Source organism: Triturus cristatus, chromosome 4_2 (genome assembly GCF_964204655.1).
Source record: "Triturus cristatus chromosome 4_2, aTriCri1.1, whole genome shotgun sequence".
Taxonomy (NCBI): Eukaryota; Metazoa; Chordata; class Amphibia; order Caudata; family Salamandridae; genus Triturus; species Triturus cristatus.
Window position 1 is genome coordinate 509756206 of NC_140586.1, and position 22241 is coordinate 509778446.

The 22241-nt window shown below is 41.4% G+C and overlaps 1 protein-coding gene across 1 annotated transcript in view; it reads left to right on the plus strand.

Annotated features, from left to right (window-relative positions):
• The window catches only part of LOC146834635 (vitellogenin-A2-like), an 89117-nt gene that overhangs the window by 47922 nt on the left and 18954 nt on the right, over window positions 1-22241 (plus strand). The window contains exons 19-24 of the mRNA XM_085602104.1: window positions 5675-5860; window positions 8606-8753; window positions 15704-15920; window positions 17006-17169; window positions 19799-20560; window positions 21840-21887. Coding sequence (XP_085458230.1) covers window positions 5675-5860; window positions 8606-8753; window positions 15704-15920; window positions 17006-17169; window positions 19799-20560; window positions 21840-21887 — 1525 coding nt within the window. The remainder of the gene's footprint in view (window positions 1-5674; window positions 5861-8605; window positions 8754-15703; window positions 15921-17005; window positions 17170-19798; window positions 20561-21839; window positions 21888-22241) is intronic.

The window sequence follows — 22241 nt, forward strand, 5'->3', positions numbered from 1 at the left end:
TCCATTAAATTTTAGCTATACATATATTACAAATATTTTTTTTTCATAAAGACACATATGTCATCAGCAGAGGATTACGGTCGCGTGAGTTATAGTTGCCTACAGTAACTATAACGAGGGAATTTCATTGGTTTTTTTATCAGTAAAATGTCCAGCTAACTATAACATGTGTGAAACCTATGGTTTTTTCAGTGAATTAGCAAGGTTTTTTAAATGCTATTTCCTAACTATAACGTGTGTGAAACCTATGGTTTTTTCAGTGAATTTGTACGGTTTTTTAAATGCTAAGTTACTTTACGCCATTTGTGGCGTGCGCGCCCACTTAACGCAGTTCGTTCCGTGCACGGTTTTTATCAACTTTAATAAGCCCTGTACATTTGGTGGCCTTCGGCCACCAAAAGCACAGGGGGTGAGGTCAATGTGGATAGTGTTTTTTTTATTTCGATTTTATAATTTCATGTTGCCAAAATTACGTTTTTTTTCTCTATTAATAAGCCCTGCACATTTGGTGGCCTGCGGCCACCAAAAGCACAGGGGGTGGGGTAAGTGTGGATAGTGTTTTTTTTATTTTTATTTTTTTACCGTAAGCGTACGGTAAGCTTACGGTAAGCGTACGGTAAGCGTACGGTAAGCGTACCCCGCGAAATTGCCGGAAAAAAAATAAAACCGTTTTTGCTCTTGGGGGATGTTTGGGGACTCCCTCAACATGACTATGTGGGAGGGAGTTGTCAAAACAGCCCCGTAACATGTTTTTGGCCATCATGTTTGATAAACAACACTCAGTGCGAGAGACAAAATGGCGGACGCCGCTTCCTGGTTTCGGCCGATTCGAATGTTTACTAAGATCTAAGAGCCAATCAGAATCGCGCTCGCGCACGCCACCGTAAGCTTACGGTAAGCGTACCGTAAGCGGGCTCAGATATATATATTGATTTAAAGGCTATTTTCTCAGAATCTACTGAACAGATTTACACCAAACCTACAAAAGGCACTTCCTTGACCTAGGGACTACCTCTCTGCCAAATTTCTAGTAATTCTGTTCAGCCGTTCGGGCTGTAGCTCGTTCTAAAGGTCCTATGGAAAAATGCATGGGAAAAACGCGTTTTGGGACCCCCCTTTTATCTCAGCCCCCGCTTGACGAATCCCCCCGAGACTTTCAGGGTAGGAGCGGAGCGTAGCGCCCCACCTATTTTGAGAAATTCGCGAGGATTCGTCGACCGGCGCCAAAGTTATTCAAAATAGAATGTTGAGGTTTTCCTATGGAAACGTGGTCCTAACTATAACTACCTACTGGCGACCGCCAGTAGGTAATATATATATATATATATATATATATATATATATATATATATATATATATATATATATATATATATATGTGTATATATACATATATATATATATATATATATCTTAAAACAGGATATATATATATATATATTACCTACTGGCGGTCGCCAGTAGGTAGTTATAGTTAGGACCCTGTTTCCATAGGAAAACCGCAACGTTCTATTTTGAATAACTTTGGCGCCGGTCGACGAATCCTCGCGAAATTTTCAAAACTAATGGGGCGCTATGCTCCGCTCCTACCCTAAAAGTCTCGGGGGGATTCGTCAAGCGGGGGCTGAGATAAAAGGGGGGTCCCAAAACACGTTTTTCCCATGCATTTTTCCATAGGACCTTTAGACACAGCTACAGCCCGAACGGCTGAACAGAGTTCCTTGAAATTTGGCAGAGAGGTAGTCTACAGGTCAAGGAAGTGCCTTTTGTAGGTTTGGTGTAAATCTGTTCAGTAGATTCTGAGAAAATAGCCTTTAAATCAATATATATATCTGAGCCAGCTTACGGTGCGCTTACCGTGCGCTTACCGTACGCGTACGGTGACGTGCACGAGCGTGATTCTGATTGGCTGTTCGATCTAAGTAAACATTCGAATCGGTCGAAACCAGGAAGCGGCGGCCGCCATTTTCTCTCTCGCACTCTGAGGGGGGCAGCAAAAACCAAGACAAAAAACATCTAAAGGGGCAGTATATTCAGTTCTTAACCACCCAGCATCGATATAGGTGTCCCCAAACAACCCCCAAGGCCAAAAAAACAATTTTATTTTTTTTCGAAAAATCGCCGATTACGCTTACTGTACGCGTACGGTAAAAAGTAGTAAAAAAAAAAAGAATTATCAACACTATCCCCACCCCGTGTGCAAATGGTGCCCAAATGGCACCATTTGTGCTTGGCATATACTGTATTTAGAAATTACTAAAGAATTCCTTTCACAACGAAGCGCATAATATGTCCCCCATGTGAGCACGGTGCGCGAAGCGCATCGTGCGTACATGGCCAATCCCGCGTAACGTGGGCACGCGGTGCGCGCAGCGCACTGCGTGACCACCGTGCGTGCACGGCACTAACTGCGTAAAGTGGGCGCGTGGTGCGCGAAGCGCACCGCGTGCTCACTGTGCGCGCACGGTGCGCGAAGCGCACTGTGCGCGCACGGAACGAACTGCGTTAACTGGGTGCGCACGCCACGAATGGCGTAAAGTAACTTAGCATTTAAAAAACCGTACAAATTCACTGAAAAAACCATAGGTTTCACACATGTTATAGTTAGGAATTAGCATTTAAAAAACCTTGCAAATTCACTGAAAAAACCATAGGTTTCACACATGTTATAGTTAGCTGGACATTTTACTGATAAAAAACCAATGAAATTCCCCCGTTATAGTTAGTGCAGGCAACTATAACTCACGCAACCGCAATCCTCTGCTGATGACATATGTGTCTTTATGAAAAAAAAATATTTGTAATATATGTATAGCTAAAATTTAATGGAAGAAGACATGGGCAAATAAGTGTCTAAATACAGTATTAGCATCAGCAGAGGATTGCGGTTGCGTGAGTTATAGTTGCCTGCACTAACTATAACGGGGGAATTTCATTGGTTTTTTATCAGTAAAATGTCCAGCTAACTATAACATGTGTGAAACCTATGGTTTTTTCAGTGAATATATATATATATATATGTATATATATATACTTTTGATTTTCTCAGGAACAACTGAACGGATTTACACCATTTAAGCAAAAGGCACGACTCTGAACCAAGGTCTACCTTTCTGCCAAATTTTGTGTAATTCCGTTCAGCAGTTCGGGCTGTAGCTGCGTCAACAGGTCCTATGGGAAATTGCATGGGGAAAACGCATTTTGGGACCCCCCTTTTTTCTCAACCCCCGCTTGATGAATCACCACAAAACTTTCAGGATAGGAGCGGACCGGAGCTGGCCAAAAGTTTGGAAAATTTCGCGAAGATTCGTCAACCGGCACTAGACTTATTGGGAATAGAATGTTGCGGATTTCCTGTGGAAAATAGGTCCTAACTATAACTACCTACTGGCGACCGCCAGTAGGTAATATATATATATATATATATATATATATATATATATATATATATATATATATATTCTTTCCACTCCTGGTTTTGCTAATACAAATCAGGCACTGACTCCGTGGGATACCATGAATCAAAGAAATCTTTTATTCCATACGATGTAGCCCAGACGCGTTTCGGTGGACAAGTCCGTCTTGCTCACTGTGTCTGGCATCACTCAGGTACATTTCATTTAAAGGTTTAACACTTACGACACAAACCAAAGTGGTTGCCATAGTAACCGAAGGATTAGTGAAGGACATAGAAAAGTTTCACAAACAGTGCATGTTCTGATTCCTTGAAAACTTGGAAAACAGACCCCAAATATCACTTTTCGCAAATGTCAAACAATATAGAATGTACAATACATCATAACGGAAATGGGATACAACGAAAATTTCGGAAAATTTCCAAGACATTCCAAAAGATTAAAATACATTTTCTGTATCAAATAAGTAGCGAGCTACAAGGAAGTTAATCCATCAAAAAAGTATATATCATTGTTAACAGTGAAATGGTGATACTAATTGCCTCAAAATAATATGCATGTGCTTAAGATGGTTTGCGGGCAAATGGATGGATATAAAATGTTGCGCGCTAATGAATTCATAAGTTCATTATGCCCGAGTGGGCAGGAATGTTGGTGTTTCTATCATTAGGTCATACCCTCTCTCAATTCCGTTTTATTGGTGTTTAATGGGTCTGTTATTTGGTAGTGCTCTCTATGATAAGTGATCTAGAGGTGTATTATGGAAAGAGATATAAGAACGAAAAAAGATTACATGTGTCAATAATGGAATGTAAAACCATAATTTAAAAAAGAAAAGAAAAGAGTGAGTCAGATGTAAAAAAGGGGGGGATTGGTTCAAAGATCTAGAGTGGGCAGTTACCGTTATCTTAGATTTTTTGTAGTTTTTCAATAATAGTTTTTGCAGTTTTTGCAGTGGCAGGTAGTTAGAGGTGTACGCTCATTGCCTCGTCAGCATTCATACCATTCAGAATTTTGCAATCCAGCAAGATTATATATTTGGATTCCAGTCTCCTGAGTGCTAGTTGTCTATTGCCTCCTCTGATGTTCTTTTTCACACTGTCAATGACAAAGTAAGTTAAGTCCTCCGTTTTACCGCCATGTAATGTGTTTATGTGGCGGGCCACAGGATACGTAGGGTCATCATTGTTGATGGCCCTTAGATGTTGTAGTATCCTGATGTGTATGGGATGAATAGTACTTCCCACGTACATTTTGTTGCAAGTGCAACGTAGCACATATACTGCGAAATCAGTTTTGTAGGTGTAGTTCTCCCTGATCTCGAGCGGAGTTTTTCTTAGGGGAGTGGAGACTGTTTTGGTGTTTATTCCGTGTTTGCAGGCTTTACACTTAGTGCATTTGTAAAAACCCTTCTGAGACTTGAGCCAACTAACACCCTTGTCCTGCACAGGAGCACTGGATACCAGTTCCTTTTTCATAGATTTGGCTCTTCTGAAAGTTAGCTGAGGAAGCTTATATATATATACACACACACATATATACATATATATATATATTTATAGTCAGGGTACATAGATGTGGAGTTGGCTATAGAAAATGAATTCATACTAACCTTTTGATATGTTGTCCCGCAATATTTTGTCCATGATATTAGTGTCCCACGCTATCCTGAGCTCGATGCCACCCTACTGCGATGCTACTCCTTTTTCCTTGCACCTCCACAAGCAGGACCTTCACCCACTGGACAACTGATGCAAGAACAAGCAAACAATAATCATCCCCTAGGCACAAGTTAGGGGTGCCAGCTGCTACACTTGGCCTTCCCTTTGGTACTCCTTGCTCTCCTATTGCTAAAACAGGTTACAGAGGTCATAAGGGCAGCAACAGGAGCAGAAAGTAAACGTCTATGAGATCCCTATTTACTGCCTATAGGCTCTGCTTTTTATGCAGCCTCCAGTCTCTCAGCATGAAAAAGTACGCTACTGAAGGGGTAAAGGCATGACAAAGTGTCAACCTCCTAATGTCATGGGGGTCAAATGATAAAAGCCATTCTCCACAATGTTGTTTGCACACTAGACAAGAACACGTTTGGAAAGCTGTTCTCCAATGGCATGAGCTCAATACTGCAGAGAGCACCTTAAGTGATCATTTACTATGTATGTGTAAAATGCTGACCAGATTATTCTCTCTGGGGATACATTTGAACCGATTGCTACTCTCATGTATATGGCCCTGCTAACACAAGGTTTCTCTTTCAGCATGTCCATGCACACTGTGGCTGTGATGGGAATAAACACCCACCTCATCCAGGCTGGCATTGAGTTCCATGCTAAGCTCCGCACGAATGCCCCGATGAAACTAACTGCCAAGATTGACATGAAAGAGAAGAACTTCAAGATAGAGACAACCCCATGCCAGCAGGAGAATGAACTCATTGTTGCCAGGTACAAGGCCTAGTGCTGATAAAGGAATGACAAGAGTTGTGGTGGGGTTTGATTCCAAGGGTTCCAGTGACTGTAAAAAAAATATTTGGCCAGATATATGATCTGTGAAGTGTCTTTGTTGACCAGAGAATGACATAGATGTAGCTATTTTAGCCATGGGGTTGACGTTGGGAGCAGGGAGACCCGGACATCTTAAGGATTTTGGGGGCCCTGGGCTAACTGTATTTTGAGGCCTCCAGTTCGGAATAGCTTTGGATGTATGATTCAATTTCAGCTCTTTCGTGCCCTCTTTGGTCAGGTCATTGACACTGCACAAGAACTCTGGCCAAATTCTAAATGTGCTTGAATCTAATATTCAGGTATAGTGACTCGTGTTTCTACAATTGCAACACAGCAGCAGCTCACTAATATTACTGCAAATAACCTATGTGACACCCTACTGCCATTTCTCATATGTTAGATCCTGTTTTGATCTAAAAGAAACTTTTTTATGGATGTTGCATGAAACATAAACACAACATGTCTGTAATAGATTCTCACACTTGACCCACATTAAAAATACATTGAAGGAAAACTTTACTTAAAACAATATGCTTAAGACATAGTCAAGGCAATCAGGAAACTACTCTGCAGAACAGAACTGTCTCCTTCAGGGCCCCCCCGAAAGGCTGGGGACCTGGGCCATAGCCCACTTTGCCCATGCCTTAAAACGTCTCTGACTGTAGGCCGAATTGTCAAAACATTGCTCTAGTGGAAGTGCGAGCAGGCAGCTTCTGTTTAGGAGGTACTTCTTAGCCATGTCAATAATACCTAACAATGTGACTGTAAATTGCTGAGGGATATTCTTTCATGTGTATAAAGGAGAGCACTTGGACATAAGGAACAGCCGACTATAGCCAGCACAGGCCCCATTACAGATGATGGGCCAGTGACTGGGTGTCTCCCTCAAACAACTAGGCAACAAAATGCGATCACTTTTAGTTACCATCACATTAAAGACCCATGAATTGTGGATAATAGTGAGAATTGTACTGTATTGTATCGCCGTTAAGATAACATTGCCCTATTTCTTGAGGCGCTCAAAGAATTTAATGTAGGGCAGACAAATTCTTGCCAGTAAAGAGTCTGAGACACATTGTCCTTAGCTATCTTAGTAACACAATCATTCCCATACAGTATGGTTAACTGGCACATACCGTCAGTGACTGCAACTGCAATGTTTGATCAAACTACTTTTGAAGCACAAACCATTTGATTTGCTAATAAATTTGGTAAACAAACACCACCCCCTCTAATAATTTGAAACTGCTAAATTCATCCCAGTGTTTTGGGAGTGTTTCCTTCAGAACTTTCCAACAGTTTGGCCTTCTGGTTCAAAATACAGGCTTGTTAAACTGATTAAAACAGTGGTTTTGTCACCTCACACACCAATAATATACATTTCAATCCCTTCCTTGTAAATACCCATCAGCCCTTGACCCTGGGTGTGTATACATGATTTTTATACATGGGTTTGAATAAAAAATGCGTTGTGATCATGTTGCTAGGAAAAGTAAATTACAAGCAGGTTTTGGGTTATTGGCTGCTTCTCCATAGCTGGATACGTAAATAGGACATCCAGTAGAGACTTAAGTTTTTCATCTCACCTAGAAAACAAGAAAGGACATAAAACATGTAAAACAGGTTTCCAGAGTTGGGTAGGTACAGGGTGAGGGAAACTCAACAATGGCAGTTTGTTTTAAAATCTGAGCAAGTATACCAGGCAAAGGAATCAGATGATGGTGGACTGTGATGTGAGGGAAAGGGGACTGTGAGCATTGATACCATGGAAAGGTATATTTTGAATGCTGAGATTTTCTCAACTCGTTGTCGCCTTAATGACATGTAACGCAACACTGAAAGTATATTGACTTGCTGATTGTTGTGTGCTTTTTTTGTTTAAATAAAATAGTTTAAAAAAAACTTTTTTAAGCAAGTGACAAGAGAACTTGTGTATTCAGCTTTCAAGGTTGCAAGAATAGTAGCAAAGGATTTACATTTGATACAAATATAAACTGACAATCAGCGGTGCGTCTTCTTTAGCTATGGGAGAATACATTTTAGTTTGGGTGATACATGTGCTTGGTTACCAAGTGGCAACATATCAACCCCTCGCTCCATTCCAATGCTGCTTTACACGAACACAGTACCCTATAATTTTATTTTAATTGAGATGAACAACATTGCAACTCCCTGATTGCAATATGCTTTTCAGTGACTGCCCAGAGCTGTAAAGCAGTGTCCCTGGTGCTATAAGTTAGAATAGAGTTGTGTCATACGCATAAGATCCAAAAGCATCCTCCCTTGGTGTAAGTGTTCTGTTATTAATTCCAATGGGGACATATTTGTCATATTTATGACACAATATTTATGTTACACAATATTCTGAAAATTTTAATGTGATACCATCAGTAACGGCCTGTGCAGGTAAGTGTGGTGGGACGGTGGGGTACAGGGGGGTGGTTTCAACAGACGACGTGGAAAAATTTACTATTTATTTAATTTTCCCTCATGGTCGTCTGTCGAATCCCCCTAACCCAGCCCCACAACCCCACCGCTTTTACCTGCACGGACCGCGGCTGAGTACCATACTGTGTCCGGTGCCATGGAACCACTTGGCAGCCATACGTTTTAGGAAAAGTCCTACAAACCGAAAGAGTTGGTGGCAAACAATTTTTTTAAATCCCTTTCTGTGTGTTTTCTTAGGGCACAAGCATTTGCTGTAACAAGAAATATTGAAGAGCTGGAGGCAGCGAGGAAAACTCCAATTCTGCCCCGAGGAGCTGCGGCTAATATTCTAAAGAAGCATTTCGAGACAACAGGAAAGACTTCAGCTGAAGCCGCCAGCCTAATGGTAAATTGATAGCAAACATTTTAATTTTTGGATTACTTTACAGCTCAAAATAAGATAATAATACAATAATAATACAGAATTTTGTAGAGCGCGAACAGCTACCTCACAAGGAGGTGTCCCGGCGCTAAACACAAGCAGAGAATACATGTACCGAAGTTCAAGTCATTAGCGAGGTTGGGTGAAGAGCCAAGTCTTCAGCATTTGTTTAAAGCGGGATTCAGAAGGTGCCAGCTGAAGCTCTGGGGGGAGTGAGTTCCAAAGCATCGCTACATTGGCCGAGAACGTTCTACCACCCAAACAAGCCTTTTTTTCTCGAGGAACAGCTAGCTGGATCCGGCAATTGGAGCGAAGAGAGCGGGACTGCGTATAGCTTGGCAACCGATTTCTCAAATATATTGGACACGAGCCAAACAAGGATCTAAAGGCTAACGTGAGTGCCTTGAATTTGATCCTGTTGGCTACTGGTAGCCAATGAAGTGATTGAAGATGCGGGGAGACAGAGTGCTTGAATAGAATATGCATTAGCAGCCTCGCAGCCGCATTCTGGACCAATTGCAAGCGTTGAATTAAATATTTAGGCAAACCCAGGAACAGACCATTTGCGTAATCCAATCTAGATGTGACTGTCGCATGGATTACCGATTTCCTGCAGTTTACCTAAGCAGCTTCCCATCAGCTGTTGTGTGTGCGAGACAAAAGACAATTGTTGTCCCACCGCACCCCCAGATTTTTTGCCGAGGGACAAGGGGAAGGGGCTGGGCACATTGCCATCGGCCACCAGAGCTCAGAGGGGGGCGGAGCGCCTTTGCCGAAGAAAAGCACCTCCGTTTTATCTGCATTGAGCTTTAGTTTATTAGCGTTCATCCAGATCACACCCTTTGTGAGATATAGTAGTATGACAGCAGCGTGCTCTCACAATAGATTGCTAGCATGGTAGTAGCTTTATGGAAGGTATCACACAATTGAATAATCAACAGTAATAATGGCCTTTTTGCTCACAAAGGACATTAGTAGATTCTAGAATGCTTGCACAAATAAATGCCCCATGTGGTAAGCAATATAAGATTCTTAGAATTCCTAATGCTTATATGGTTAAATATCATGTCTCTTGCACTTCACTAACTCCGCTGTGGATGATGCCATCTCCTTTTCAACCCTCAACGGTACGATATTTTTGTAAACAATATTTATGACACTCTATTTCAGGAATACAGTATTTATGTACAGAATATTTTGACATCCAACCAAAATGATGCAGTGGGTTCCCCATTTTTCAATTTTACTTCACAAGTTGCCATCTTTGTTTCTGTACAAATGCTACAATAAAGCTTTACAGTAAAGCTACCCGATTAGGTATAAGGTGGAGGCTGGATGGAATTTTTTAGTAATTCATCATCTGAAACACAAATCGTGCTTTGGTGAGATGACCCCTACTAGATTCTTCCCTAGCCAAAATCACACTGTGACTCACAAAATTAAGAAACAGGAGATCAAAAAGAAACCCATCTAGCCTGCTGCAACAATGTGTGAAAATGGAAGTAGCATGAAATATCTTTCCAAGTTTCAATCCTAAGGTTTTCTTTAACAAACGTGTTTTCATTAACAAACATGTTTCAATTAATTTTAATGTGTTTTAATGAAGTGGACTGAATTGGTCCCCTCCCCATCTAGCAGCACTTCAAATCCTTTGTTCCCTGCCAAATCTTCTACGTAGCTACCTGCTTTTGAACTACCTCAGCAATACCATATCCTAGTATCCTAATCTAAAACAGCGATAGTTTGCAACTTGACGACTCTGTGGATTTTCGCCTTATTGAAACCAATCTACCAAGCTCCACAAACCCACAACTCCATGGTTACCACACATCCTATATTGCTAGTCTTCTAGTTTGCTCACTTCCTTAAAATTCTACAGAAACTTTACCCGAACAATTCATTTGTACGTCTGGACACCAATGCTGAGGGTCTCTCGTTCTATAGCTTCAAATCACTAAGCAGGTTAACTTCCTCAACCTTAAAACAATCACACCAGAGTTATAAATGTGTATTTGCATCCTCCCATACCTCATGAGTCCAAATCCCTCATCCACTAGCCACAAACCACCACAATTGATAACAATGCCAACAGTTTTTGTAAGTTCTAGACCTTTGCATCGAACCTGCCCCTGTTTCCTGGACCCAAACAAGAACCCATAGTTCCAGAACAGCTCAGACTCTCGCTTCCCCCAGGATTTTAGTATGGCAGGCACCAAGCCTTAGTCTGACAGATATCATAATCCATAAAAATAAATATATTCGTTAAAAATCTTTCAGAATAGCTGATTGATAAAATGTGCATGTTTTGACATACATTTAATATAGTTCCTGTCAAAGGACAAGGTGAATAAATGACACCTGATTCAGACTAGCTGAAAATATTCTCTAGGAATTTCTGACATGGAAAGTTTAGTCATCACATTGGATTGCGAGCAATATAACAGGGTTCTATTTTTGGATTGCTGGGGAGCCATCTTTTTTTTTACTTGGTTATCCCTTATTTTTTGTTTATTTATTAACAACTTAACAACTTTGAATGTGATCCAATGGGCATGGACAACCATATGAAGGACGTACAGGATGCTAAATGCAGCTTCCATCTCCTTTCTTCTGTGCGCCTTCTCTTTGAAAATCTATTACTTGGAACACTCTTATTCTACCAAAACAGAAAAAAATTACAGTTGTAGTGAGCAAGCCTTTTCAAAGAGAAAAAGAGAGAAGATGAAATGAAGGTGTTATGGCTGACAGTTTGCATTAATAGTGTTGATTCATTGATCATCCAAGACCGCTTGGCTTCCTTTAATTTAATTTGATCATCCCGAATTTGTCTAAAGTCAATCAGGTCAATGCTAGACTCCAGAGCAACAATCTTAACTGTCTGCTCTGACTATTGAACCACACATCGCAGAGCATCATGGTATCCCTTGTTTCTCTGCTCTATTCCCCAATCACCTGGGAGATTCATTACCATTTCTCATCTTCAACTTCCAACTCAGCATCTCAGAGTCATCCTTCCCTCCTCTAGATTCAATTATAATGTGCAAACATAAAACAATGTCTTGCTATGGTGAGATAGGAAATACTGCCCTGTATAGCCCCGCTTGCCCCTTTTCTTGGGACAGTGATCAACTTGATGTGTACCAATAAGGTGAAACTGAATCCTTGCTCCTTAGAGTGAAGTGAATGACTGTAGCTCCATCTGTGGGTACTTCCCTACTTTTTCCAAATGTTTGGAATATCTAGTTTTTATCATTGATTGAATATTTATCTGACACCCCAGGTGAGCAGTGTTCACAACTCCTGTTTATGCCAACTCACGTTTCTCCACCAGATATTTCAGTACCTCTAATTTGCAGGCAATTTAACATTCTTGTTTACCTCGATCTGTCTACACTACAACGATAGCAACATTCTATTCACAGTCCTTCAGTGGGTGATTTCCAGCATCACTACCATCCCCAAATACTATAGCAAGGCTTCCAATGCACATTGATTGCAAAAAATATATCTTGATTGTCCTATCTGTCTTTCAGTAACCCCACCAACAATGTGATCCAGTTTACTGCCATGTGCATTGTCTCTGAATAGGTCCTAAATCCCAGATCTTAAAAGTCCAACCCACACACCCCACCAAACTGTGTTTACGGGTGAGTCAAGACTTCTGTGCAACACTGCAACCACAAAAAGTAAGACAACTAAAGGGCCAGGCTTTGGCTATCAATGCATCCTCTTCAAACTCAGAGATAGACTAAAGACTTAGGGCCTCATGTAGGTAGCCTAATACCGGTCGGTAACGGACAATTTTCGGTAAATATACCGTTACCGACCGGTATTTAGGCTTTTGCAATGTAGGGGGACAATTCCATGATTCGGTAATTTACCGAATCGGTAAAATTACCGAATCAGTAATTTTACCGATTCGGTAAATACCGAATCATGAAATGAGATGTAGGGGGAGTGTGTGGGTGTTGTGTGGATTCGTTATTTACCACCAACTAATAGTTGGTGGTAAATGACGAATAGGTGTGAAAAAGCATTTTTGTGCACTTTGCAGTGTGCAATGTGGCAGACATACATGCCCTTAGGGCATGTGTGCCACATGTGCACACATGCAGGAATCCGGGGTGCAACAGGGTGTCAATGTGACACCCTGCCACCCATAATGATGCCTCCCCCATTACCGAATCGGTATTTACCGAATCGGTAATGGCAACTGGCTTCCCATTCATTCCTATGGGCCTCCAGGCCCATAGGAATGAATAGGAAGCCAGTTGCCATTACCGAATCGGTAAATACCGATTCTAAAACACCGACACTTACCGATTCGGTATTTTTCTACCTACATTACATTTACCGATTCATAAATACCGAATCGGTAAAATTCGGTATTTAAGAATCAGTAAATGTTATTTACCTACATATGGCCCTTAGTTTTTTGCAGACCCAAATCTACAATCTGTCCTCCCTGCTCCCTCTTGAACTCTGTCCTTGTGGCTCAGTACAAGGAAATCTCTTGTGGCATGTAGCATGTTATAAAAATAAAAATATGTTAACAATTAAATATGTACACAAAATGCAAATTCAACTATTGTGGGGAGAATATCAGAGAAGTGCAGGAGGTACCCAAACAGAAGAATGATCCATTGTTGTTTAAGATAACACTAGCATGACAAATCAGCAGGTGAAAAGATGGAATGTGAAGATTGAAGATCATAGGATAACAAACAATTAAAATGTACGTTAGGTCACTGTAAGAAACTGGGGGTATTTGCTAAGGGAGTAGTGACCCACCTTAAGCAATATGCACAATTCTTGTCAGGGGGAAACTCAGAAGCAATGTGTAAAGTATTTATTCAGTACCAAAACAGTAATAAAGTCAAAACACTACATGAGACAAATCCTGCACCGATTGAGGAAAATACAGTACATTTATTTTAACAAATAAAATGACACCAGAATTACAAAAATCAAATAAGGGAGACCATACTTATGATTTTTTAAACTTTAAGGGTCAAAATAGCATCAAAAAGCATTAAACACCAACCAAGGCCATCTGGTTGCACTTGACCAGTACCAAGGTGCAAGTGAAGAACGATCATAATAGATTGCTGGTTGAATATAGAAACTAGGTACGACCTGATCAGAAGCTTTTTCTATCGGACTTAGTTTCTGGAATGAAATGCAAAAATCCTCAGCGCAGCAGGTTGTGGTTGAGGAGGGCTCCACGTCATCGGCTAGCCATTGGATGAGCTGAATCAGATTTGGCAATGGTCTAGGACCTTGAGGATAGCCCTTGGGAGACAAGACTTACTCACGTAGAGGCTGGAAACAGGTTCAAGGGCTGGTCCAACTGGAACTGGTCAGCTGGACATTTGCAGAAAAGGCCTCTTGCAGCGCGTTGTGTCCCTGTAGCTTGAACAGGTGGCGAGCCTTCAGCCCAATGTTTTAGGCTCTCTTCTAAGGTCACAGAGAGCAGGTCCACCCCCCCTTCTGTTCTTCCACAGGTAGGTCCAGAATGTCTTCTGAGGTGGGTACTGTGGGTGCCACATTGATGCCTGGCACCAGCCTGTGTGAGGGGATAACACTTGGCCCCTCTTTAATCAATATGGTGAGATTTCCCAGGTTAACCCTACCCACCTTTGCAGCACTTCCAGTGTACCTTACTTAAAACAATCCCCAAGTGGCCCTCTCCACCTAAACCCAAGAGGATATTCCTTTATCCCCTTCTACAGAGCCTGTGTGCCCATCCCAGAGGTGTAGCCAAGGAAATGAGCAACCTCTTTCCTGTGGTCATTTCCCTGCAGCTCCTCTACCACAGGGGCTGGTGCTGACTAGAGGAACAACAATAAGCTATATCAAGGTTTCAGCTAACAACAAGTTAGACCTCTTTGAAGTTAATCAAGTTCCTGGGCACATCCCGGAAGGTCATTCTGCCAGAAGAACAGAACACTGTCCACACCAAAGTCCTTTGTCTTAGCTCTGTGAGCATTTCACACCTCCTCAAGGGGGCTATTTAGCTGCCAGGTTACATCTGGGATTCATGCAAATGTTTTAGAAATCCAATAGTGAATTGGGCTTGTAATAAATATTTCAAAAAGTCCCAGAATAGAAATTGTAGCTGCTTCCTAGTCGGAGGTAACATCATTCAATTTAATAATGCATCTCAGTGCTACAGTGAAAATTGATTTAAGTGCATTTTCAAGGTAAGGGCATATTTAACACTGAACTTTCACATGCCCTACTTTTAAATTGTTTTCCTAATGCACCCTTCCCTATGGGCAGTAAGGCCAACTTGTGGTGAGTTGTTAATATTCAAAATGAGGGTTTAGGCCTGCCAAACGCTTTGCCGGACAATTTGCAGTTTGGAATTGGACAGTGAGGCTTCACATGGCAAGCTTGATGTCATGCTTAAATTGTCACTGTAGTGGATGGGACAATGGATGCTACCGTCCACTTGTAGCATTTAACTTACATACCCTGGAGCAGTTTTGGTACTAGGGACTTATAAGTAATTTACATATGGCAATCAGTGCTATGCCAATTTCATCATGTTGAAAAGCGGAACAGAAGCACCTAACTACTGGTTAGTAGGGGTAAAGTGCACTGCAAATATTTAATGCCCAGCAAAGGGAAAACAAATCTGTAATGGCCCTGCAGAATGGACAGATCATCAAGTCACATTGTACAACTCATTGCTTATGCATAAGCTGGAAGATTGTATGTAGTTAGGGCATCAGGTCAGATAGGCAAATTAAAGTGTGTGACAGTCTACAAGACCCACCTCAAGAATTGGTACTCAAAGACAGAAACATCACAACATGGTAGATTTGTTCACGAATATATATTGTTGACAAGAATTTACAGTTTGCATATATCAAGCATAACCTCACGTTCTATATGTTTTGTTTATGCAGGAAGTTTCCTCTGAACTGGTCTCCAAGAAATATTCAGAACAGTTTGACCATGGAGCAGCAGCAGAAAGCCAATTTACATATCAATCATGTGTCAAAGCAAGAAACTTTGGTTTCCAAGTCTGCCTTGAATCTCATTCACAAAATGCAGCATTTGTGAAAAATTCACCACTATACCAAGTCGTTGGAGAGCATGAAGCTAAAGTGGTGATGAAGCCAGGTACAGTGATGAGCGCAAATATTGTGGTTTCATAGGTAGGGAGTAGGAATGGATTTGGGATCAATGCACTTGAGCTCTTATTTCTGAAGCCTTTCATGGTGAATGCATATCTGAGTGTGTTCATCATTGTCCAAAGCAGACAGCTTTTGTGATTTGATACAAATTATTCTTCCACATGGTTCTCCATGATGATGTCACAAATCATGTCCCCATTTTGCCATCCTCTCACAACACTATTTCTGCTTCAGATCATCCACACATTTCTGCTCTCTGATTGCCCTTCCCTTGGTAGAGTCAGGATTAGAGCTGATATGCACTTTATGTCACAACCGGAATAGTGGGAACAGAATTTGCGGTTGGAAAATGTACTGGTGATTTATGCAGGTGTTATTGTAAGGCAGCAAATACCTCAAAGATCGTGAACCGTCATAGTAATATAGTGGTTATTGGGCAAAATCAGGGGAGTAGTCAATACATAGTTCATCTTTGGACATGTGATGAAGCAGCTAATGTACAGACTGTACATTCTATTCCTGGGTCTTATTTGTGAATCCTTTCACAACAATAATATAGAAATCTACCCATCCCGGTGTTCATATTTGATGCCTATACAAAAAGCCAAAATGCCCTTATAATCACCGAAACATATACATGGTGTGCGGCGATCAGTGCGCACCTCACACATCTTTAGTTGCTCACTAGAGTGTCTCCAGTAAGTTGCCACAGTCACCTAGAGGGCATGGGAATGCTGCGTAAGAAGGCTACAACCTACTACAATCTCCCTGATTGAGACATTTTTAAATTGTTGGTCAGGTTTGGTGACTGGGATCTATCCTTCTACAAACATTTAAATCCATGTTATTCTTTGATTAAAAGTAACTGTGCATCCTTTCACTGTGAAGGTTTCCAATATGAACCATAAAAGAAAGAAAACAACTGCAATGGGATCAAGATTTTCCTTCCAATCACTACTATGTTTTTATCGGTGTGGTAGTGTCAGAAGCAGCATATTGACTCCTTCAGTAGTATGCACGCCCTGAGGTATTCTAACAACCTCAACTAACATCGGTTTCATGTGCTTGCAGCTCATACTGATGTGGCCATTGAAAAACTGCTTATTGAGATCCAGGCTGGGCCAAAAGCAGCTTCAAAGATAATCGCCTTGGTAGCTCTGGAGGAAAATGAGGAACACGAAGACTCTATGGTGCAAATGAGACTGAAGAAAATTCTGGGAATAGACAAGCTAAGGGTAATTTACCTTATTGTGAAAACAACCGTGTTAATGTCTTCTGGTATTTATATAAAAATCATCTTTTGAACGGAATTACTGGGCATTGTCTGATAAAGTTCTGCAAGATGTGGAACTTCACATCAGAGAATGATTCCACTGCTTACATTGTGGTCTCTTGAATATAACAAAAACTAGTGTCTAAAGACAGTGTCTAATTGCCAATATCAGATCATATTATGTTTAAACTAACTGTCACAGCCACTGCATTTCAAAATATCTAAACATGTCTTAAGTAAAGTTGCTTTTAAATGTACTTCCCTCTATTATTTACACACCCTATGGCAAGACTGGTTCTCTTGGTTAGACTAGTGACGTCTACTTATTGCATTTGTCCCTACTGTGAGTTTCTCATTGAGAAAATCTGGTCTTGCAACCTTCCCGAACAGCCTTATTGGCTGTTGCATGTCATTAGTTCTCATCTACAGACAGTTTCAGCTGTCTGTTGCTGAAGAAATACTGTCTCTAATAAATTAAAATACATATAGTGCATGTTCATTATTAGGTGCCTATCTTATCTATCTCATTCCCCTGTTTCTTATTTGATGGGTTTCCTTCTGTTTGTTGATTGTTCTGGCCCTCTTGTGTTGTTTCTGATTTTAAATCCTACTCCCACTCTCTGAGTTGCTCTGTCCCTCCCTGCACAGCTATTCCATTGGTTCCCCTGCTCTTTCCGTCTGGCTTTTCTTTAAAAAAAACAAAAATATTAAACTCCAAGCTAGCAGTTACTCCCTGACCCCTCCCCTTCCCTGTTCCAGATATGAGTTTACTCCTCAACCCACTCCTCCTTTGCTGTCCCACCTCTCCCTATCGCATTTTTACTTTTGTTTGTTTTTTTGGACAGCCCAGCTGCTTGAATTAGGTGCCGGACCACTGCTTTTAATTTACAGTTCAAGGCTTGGTCATCCGCTATTTTGGAATGGCAAATAAAAAAATTAAATTGCGGCCACAAAATGCTGCATGTGTGCACATGCATGATCATCATCCTAACCGCTGTCATATCATGACACATATGTCCGTGATTATGCAGGCATACTTACATATCATTGTGGTTTTATTTTCATTGATGCAATTCAAACATCAGCTAACAAGCTTTTTTACTTTGTGCCGAAGCAGAACAGAATTGGCTAAAACATTGGCAAAACCAATACACCTGCATTGCTTTAAAATGCAAAACAAATTGGCTTTGCCAGAGGGTGTTCTCTGTAGTTGTGCTATTAGTCACCTTATCCTTCCTCTAACTCATGAGTACACTACCACCAGAACCAACTTCACCAACTGTATGATTAAGGTAGCAGACAGGATGAGATCTAACTGCCTGAAACTCAACTCCAACAAGACAAAAATGATGATCTTTGGGAACAAGAACTCTCCTTGGGACCTGGTGACAATCAGAGCTCAGACCCACACCCACACCAAATGGCCACTCCAGAAATTTGAGAATCCTTCTGGACAACAAGCTTAACATGGCAGCACAAGTCAATGCAGTCATCTCCCCCTGCTTCAGTGTTCTCTGCATGTTCCACAAGATTTTCAAATGGCTACCCCTGTACACCAGACGTACCATCATGCAAGCCCTCTTCACAAGCAGATTAGACTACGGCAACGCACTCTATGCCGGGAACTTGAACCATCTCCTCCACCAACTCCAGATCACCCAAAATGCCGCAGCCAGACTCATCCTTGACCTCCCATGATGCCCTCACATCTCACCACACCTCAGATAGCTCAACTGACACCCCATCTACAAACGCATTCAATTTAAACTCCTCACACACGCATATAAGGCACAACATCAGACCAACTTACTTGAACAACTGCCTTCACTTTTACCAACCTACCAGAAACCTACGCTCAGCCTCACTTGATCAAACCCCACGCCTCCAGAAAAGTAGAACGGGAAGTCGAGCATTCTCCTACATCACACCCAAGACCTGGAACGTCCTCCTTTAACACATCAGGGCATCCTCCTCATTACTTGAATTCCGCAAGAAGCTGAAGACCTGACTCTTCAACTAACTCTGTGGGGCAGACACCCAACACCTTCCGTTGTATGCCTACACGCCTGCCCCAGCGCTTGGAGCCCCTCGAGAGTGATTAGTTGCACTATACTAATCCACATAACATAACATATTGTGTGTCAAAATCATGAGTCATGTTATCTGCAGTTGAAACTGTCCTTATGATGAGGAGAACTACAAGGGTGTGTTTTTTTAGCTGCATATACTTAGAGTTTGGATGTGTGTCTAGATCATGAGTAGCCTTATGATGGGTGCTTGGTGGTGGGTGGGACTTGTGACTGATACACACTTTGTGTACGTGTGTGTGTGGCTGTGGGTGTGTGTGTGTGTGTGTGAGAGAGATAGAGAGAAAGGCAACCATGGGTTATGTATATTGTATTTGTTTGTTGCCCCACCCTTTAAAAAAGACCTTGTTGAGCCATTCAGCATTCCATAATGTTGCTTATATCTTCGTTTCATACAATTCTTTTCAAATGCTTTCCTTTCTAAACATGAATCAAGTTATCATTTAATATTAGTGTACATTTATAAGGCTCAAGTTTATTCTTTCATCTTATTGTGTATTGTAGACACATTCACACCGTGATGACAGCTCAAGCTCCAGCTCCAGCTCCCGCTCCCGCTCCAGCTCCCGCTCTAGCTCAAGCTCAAGGTCCAGCTCCAGCTCCAGATCTAGTTCCAGTTCCAGTTCCAGCTCCAGCAGCCGACGCAGCAAAAGCACTGACCAAGATAGGGGGAAAGTTGCTGAAGCTCTGAAGAGCAGGGAGCACAAGCAGCCCAAGTCTGGCCAGAGGGCACATGATCTCAAACACCAAGCCAAAAATAGTTCCTCTTCTTCTTCTTCATCTGCTCAGAATGCACATGGCCACAACAAGCACCATGCCAAGGAAAGCTCCTCTTCTTCTTCATCCTCTGCTCAGAGTGCAAAGGATCACAAGCATCGAGATCAAGACAAGGAGAAGGATCGCAAAGGAAACAAGAACAGGCACCAGAAGCAAAGTAGTAGCAGCAGCAGCAGCAGCAGTTCAAGCAGTGGTAGCAGCAGCAGCAGTGCCCAACAATCCAAACATCATGGTGACAAGAAACGCAATCAGCACCATGCCTCGGGTCATGTACACAGGAAGAGTAGCAACAGCAGTTCCAGCAGCAGCCGTTCCAGCAGTTCAAGCAGCAGCAGCCATGCGAGCCACAAGCATGCTAACAAACACCAGCATGAAAATAAGAGCCAACACAAAACGCCAGGCCAGCAACACAGAAAGAGCAGCAGTAGCAGCAGCAGCAGCAGCAACAGCAGCAGTAGCAGTAGCAGCAGCCAGGATTCCAGACATCAGGTGACCCCCCCTTATGTTATGGTTTTTTTCTGAATGTAGGGCTCAGGTTGGGACAGCATACACATCATAATTTTAGCACAACATAAATGCTATGATAATGCACAGTTTAACAACAAGCATTACAGCGTAGTAATATACCAGTATAAACATACCAAAGTATGGGTCGCTTTCTACATACACTACCTCTGCAATAGTCATGTGACATTAGTTTAAACACACAAGCTAGTCACAAAAGTAGGTATTATTTCCCTGTGGCCATGATCAGAATACTACCTATCATTAAAAGATTGTTAGGTGCACGCTGTGTTATTTATAAGTCATCCAAAAATGTAGCAGATTTGTGAGGGTTAAAATTAATCCTCGAAGTTGGCAAAAACTTGGGACCCCGTAAAGCCCCCCAAGATTCCCAAGTTCACCCATTTTCATTTTGGAAAACATTTTTGTGAGGCAATTCTCCTAATAATGTTTTTGCATTCTTTTCCATCACCAAATCCACTTTTAGTGGAAGTCTTTTTTTCCCTTTCTGTTTGAAAAGTAGAAAAAACTTTCTGACTTTGGAATAAGAAACCTTCACAACTCTGAAGTTGTGTATTTATCTATTTGATAAATATAAAAATGTTGAATGGGTAACTATGATATATATCAATGTCATGGTTGTTGTTACTATTCAAGGGGCATGCTCTAATCCAGATGTTAAATGATAAACACTGTGGCAGGGTTTGGAAGACAGCTCAGCTGGTTAAGGCAGCAACTGTCTCCTGGGCCGTGGTCTGAATCCCGGCAACATTTAAATGGCTTTTTATTCTTCGTATGTTGTAGGCAAGCTAATTGTGGTTGGTATTACATGCATATTTGAGCTACAGTGATAAGGCCTTTGGGATGTCTCAATAGAAATTATAATCTGGAGACAAACAGTAGAGTTGGATCACAGAAATAATTTAAAAAAACAACACAAAGAAACTCATGCCAAAACATACCGACCTGCAGGTGAAAGGCGATAGGCAGGAAGTGAAGATGGGGAGGTACGGTGAGGAACATGGGGAGGAAACTGAGACGGGATTCGCAGGGCTTTTATCTAAGGTTTGTGAGAAGAAAGCGAGACAGGAGTTAAAAAGAGTACTCTCACAAAAAGAAGAACAGGTAGGCAGAGACACACGAGGGTATCCGAAAGGCTTGAATCACAAGATATACAGCTAATGGTAATTTTCACAGTATCAAAGTACCATCGATTAAAAATTACCTTAAAACGTGACTTTCTTATCTTTTTTTCACCTTGCAGAGTCCAGCGATTTTCGAATATCGATTCAAACCAGCAAACAGGCGATCAGTAAGTGATTTAATCTATGCTTCTATGGCAGAGTTTTGTCAGATGCATACTTTTATTTTCACCCTGGCCAGCAGTGAGCTGAAAAAGCAAAGACTCATACACACCAAGAAGCCTATCCCTTCATTTAAAAATGACTAAAATCATCTGTGCATGATAGAATCATAACTTAATGGAAATACCTGATGGCCACTCCCATTTATTGCATCCAGGAGTAGGTTTAGGGTTTTAGACTTTGGGCCTTGCATGTCTAGGGCAAATCCAACTGATTAAATACAAATAGCAACTGAACCTAAAGGGCTCACCAAGCACCAGTTATTAGTCTCAAGATGCATTTAGAATTGTCCACAGTACAGT